The 3,969-nt window shown below is 45.7% G+C and overlaps 1 protein-coding gene across 1 annotated transcript; it reads left to right on the top strand.

The window, feature by feature from the left end:
* Nucleotides 1-299: 299 nt before the first annotated feature.
* hoxd11a (homeobox D11a) lies at nt 300-3,168 on the top strand. The gene is made up of 2 exons (XM_086051811.1): nt 300-1,001; nt 2,933-3,168. The coding sequence occupies exons 1-2, from the start codon at nt 428-430 to the stop codon at nt 3,166-3,168; spliced, it is 810 nt and encodes a 269-aa protein (XP_085907937.1). The 5' UTR covers nt 300-427.
* Nucleotides 3,169-3,969: the final 801 nt, after the last annotated feature.

Below are 3,969 nucleotides of genomic sequence, written 5' to 3'. Positions count from 1 at the left end.
AGAGAGGGGAGGGGGGGGGGAATTGCGCGGATGGCAACTTGTCAACTTGTTGTCAATGAGTGAGACTGAATGAAAATATTGCAGTTCCTCTTCTTCTTGTTCATGATGGCGCAAGAGAGGAGTTCCCCCAGCACCCAGGGAGCCAATGGAGGCTCTCTCACGGCCTCACATGAGTTTCTCAGGACGGCTTTTTTTTTTTTTTTCTTTTTTTTTTTTAATGACCGATATTGATGTATGGTAATTTCTGGGCCGGGGGATCACATGACACAATTACCTCAAGAATCGATCAAGATGTATAGCGAGCCCGCTCGCGGCTCTTTGCGCGCGTCGGGGCTGGCGAGCCAGATGGGCCAAGTTTAACGGACACACGCCTCGGAGAAGCCGAAGCCGCCCGCCTCCTCCGCCTTCTCCTCCCGCCGTCGCAGACATGACGGACTACGACGAGCGCGCGTCCAACATGTATCTGCCCAGCTGCACTTACTACGTCTCCACGCCCGATTTCACGTCCGTCTCTTCCTTTTTGCCGCAAAGCACCTCGTGCCAGGTGAATTTCCCCTACTCGGCCAACATCGGACAACCTGTTCGCGAGGTCTCCTTCAGGGATTACGGACTGGAGCACCCCAGCAAATGGCACTACCGGGGCAACTACGCGTCCTACTACTCCTCGGAGGAGATCATGCACCGGGATTTGATCCAGTCGTCCTTCAAGAGCGAGCCCTTGTACGGCGGCGGACCCCACGCGGGCGCCGGCTCGCCCTGCAACCTCTTCCCCGGCGTGGGACGCAACGGGGTCCTGCCGCAGGGATTCGACCAGTTCTTCGACGGCTCCAACCCGGACAAGAACGCCGCCGAGCCGCCGACGCAGCCGCAGCCGCAGCTGAGGCAGAAAAGCGGCGAGGACGCGGCCGGGGACGCCAAAGTGGACGAGCGCGGCGGGGACACGGCGGCCAGCGTGGACGACGACTCGTCGTCCAACTGTGGCGACAAGGGCAGCCAGCAGAGTGGGTTGTATAGTCCCCCTTTATTAGGGGAGAGTCCAGCGTGGACAATGGCGTGTCCTTCGTCGTGGCCGCGCGCGCTCGTGTGCGGCTTTATAAGCATGCAAAAGCGTTTTATATCCCAATAAGATGTTCTTTACGGCTGTAAAGGTATTTACAATGGGAAACTGTTAAGCCAAACGCGCACGCTTGCCCTGCTGTACTCCAGTGGCAAGGCTGCTGTACCAGTAACCACACAATAGAGCTTTATTTACATCTTCCCAGCCAAGTTTCTCTCCGGCAACAGCGTCACAAATAAACTAGCAACATTACCTTAAAAGGCAATACGTCTATCGCATTTTTTTAAATACTAATTACAATCCCTCAAGGGGGAAAAAAAATTGTTGCACACCACATGCACGAATGCACGTGTCTAAAAGTAAATGAGCCCATTTTGTTAAACTTAATTCAAATGCGCCTTTCGCCATTAGAACGTTCGCATATCCCCAAACAGGGTGTGTAAAGGTACACCTTAAATGTTACATTTGGACAAAAATGAGATGTACATTGCTGAGCTACTACGCGAATGTGCGCAAAATAAGCGGAAAAATAAATGTCTAACTGCTGATTTCATTATTCAGTTGGCAAGGAAGAGATTGATAAAAGTGCACTTTTTTTCATGCTACCTCAGTGCCATGGGCGTTTAAAAAGAAACAAAAAAAAAAAAACATCAAGTGCTGATTAATTTTAAAACCCTGGACGATTTTTTGAAAATATTGTATTTTCTTTTTATTTATGACTGATTATTGTATTATTAACTATTGTGCCATTCTAAAACGCCTCATGGTTTATTTTCAATCCCATTAGCAATAAAATCAACGTATTTTGCCCGATCACGACTAAACAGTGTATTTTAGCGGCATTTCCTGTGGCGCTCTTGCATTGGTGTAATAAGGACGAAAACGCCTCATTTTAGTGCACCTTTTGGTCATGTTACGTATACATCCGTAAACAAGCTGCCTTTGAAATGAGACAACATAAATAGATTGTAGTTGAATTTGAAGGGAAGGGATAAAGTCATTACTGGGACAGGGAGTAGTTTAGAGCCACGCTGTTTGCGCATGCTTGCAAATATGCGACACGTGCGTCCAAACAGTGGCTTCGATGAATGCATGCAGCGCCATTTCTTGTAAATAACTTTATTCAAGCGCACCTTTTGGCCAATGTCGTCAACGAATGTCAAGCACGTTTAAATTAATGTTAAACGCGGGTGCTTTTTGGGGCAATTTCCAATGGGTCTTGTATATTATGGTTCACTTTTTGGCAATGTGTGCATATTGAAGGGACAAATTAGTGGATTTCACTGAGAGTGGTTGAGATGGGGAACCCATTTAAAATTTTAAGCGCACCTCTTGGTTATGTTAGGCGTACATTCAAATGTTCATGTAATTCCCAGCGCGATAAGGATATTTTGCCTTTATATCTGAAAACAGCTTCACGTGCCTAATATTAGGGGCAGAGTAAGTGGATTACTGCTGGTAATCTTATATTGTTGAGATGGGGAACCAATGGGAAACAGCCTCACTTAATTGCATCTGGCGGCCATGTTAAATATGCATGCTTCTCTGCAAAATCAGTATCTTGGATTTTGGAGGTGGAAAACTAAGAGCTTTAAGTGCATATTGATTAGTCAGTGAGTATTGTTTTTTTTTTTGTGTGCAAAAACATCTCACATGCGAAAATAGGGAGACGCGTTGCACAATGTTGGAAAGAGAATCGTGTAGTGAAATGCATGTTAGGTGCGCACATGTGTGTCGGACAAAAATAAGAACAAAATGAGTGAATTCAAGTGCAATCTTGGTGAACCATAAAGAAATCGCTGGGCGTTACGCACGTCAAAATTCATACAGTGGAAAATGAAGAATCTTTTTTTGATCTTGTCCGTTTGCGTCCAGCCTCGTCCAGCAAGTCGCGGAAGAAAAGGTGTCCCTACTCCAAGTACCAGATCCGAGAACTTGAACGAGAGTTCTTCTTCAACGTCTACATCAACAAGGAGAAACGCCTGCAGCTCTCCAGGATGCTCAACCTGTCCGACCGCCAGGTCAAGATATGGTTCCAGAACAGACGGATGAAGGAGAAGAAGCTCAACCGCGACCGTCTACAGTACTTTACTGGCAACCCGCTCTTCTGATACACAGTATATACCAATATATATATATACACACACACACACACGCCAAAGACTTGCTTACTTCATATGCAGATGTTAGGCGCCATGTATTGTGACGTCACATCTCTACGTCATTTATTTATTAAGTTCTCCTCAGCTGATCAGGAACCAACTATTTTAGCCGACATTATTTATTCGTGTGTATGTGCATTTAAAGGATGCATGTCATGTAGTGTCAATATGTCAAGCAAAAATGTAAATCTAAATAACAAGCAGCTGACGGAATTCTTTTTTTTTTTTTTTTTTTTTTTTTTTTTTTTTTTTAAGCCTGGGGAGAAATGTGGCTCCTCACGCCTTTATTTCCCCTCCTTTCACACACTGGATTGTTTACTAAACCTTGAACCGTCTAGACACAATCATAAAAGCTGCTGTAAACGGCTAAATAAGGGGCTATTGGACTTTGGAGCCCCCTCACCCCCCTTCATCCAACTTCTCCCCATGAAGACCTTCTTTTCCTGCCTCAAAGTACAGTTGCGATTGTCCAAGGAGCTGGAGACATCTTTTTTTTTTTTTGGGACTAATGATGGACATTCAACACGAATCAACGTGGATGTGGACTTGAGTTTTCTCAATGGACGTGAGTGTGACTGCCTCGTTCTGCTTAATCCACGTAATCAGATGTGTTAATGCATTTTTAATTCAAATCCACTGGGGGCGGGGTGGGGAAGGGGGCATTAAATAACAGGTTTGACGAAGCGTTTAATTGCGTTGCCATCAAAATCCAGCAGCAAAATGACTTGAGCGACTGTGCACGTCAGTTTG

This window comes from Filicampus tigris, chromosome 14 (genome assembly GCF_054856515.1).
Source record: "Filicampus tigris isolate MCC_2025a chromosome 14, RoL_Ftig_1.0, whole genome shotgun sequence".
Taxonomy (NCBI): Eukaryota; Metazoa; Chordata; class Actinopteri; order Syngnathiformes; family Syngnathidae; genus Filicampus; species Filicampus tigris.
This window is presented reverse-complemented; position numbering and strand designations above follow the sequence as displayed.

What these genes read in the sequence shown, in the direction of transcription:
- hoxd11a (XM_086051811.1), top strand. Translation starts at nt 428, where the DNA reads ATGACGGACTACGACGAGCGCGCGTCCAACATGTATCTGCCCAGCTGC. An exon ending in CGACAAGGGCAGCCAGCAGA is followed by an intron (nt 1,002 to 2,932) that starts GTGGGTTGTATA and finishes GTTTGCGTCCAG; the next exon opens with CCTCGTCCAGCAAGTCGCGG.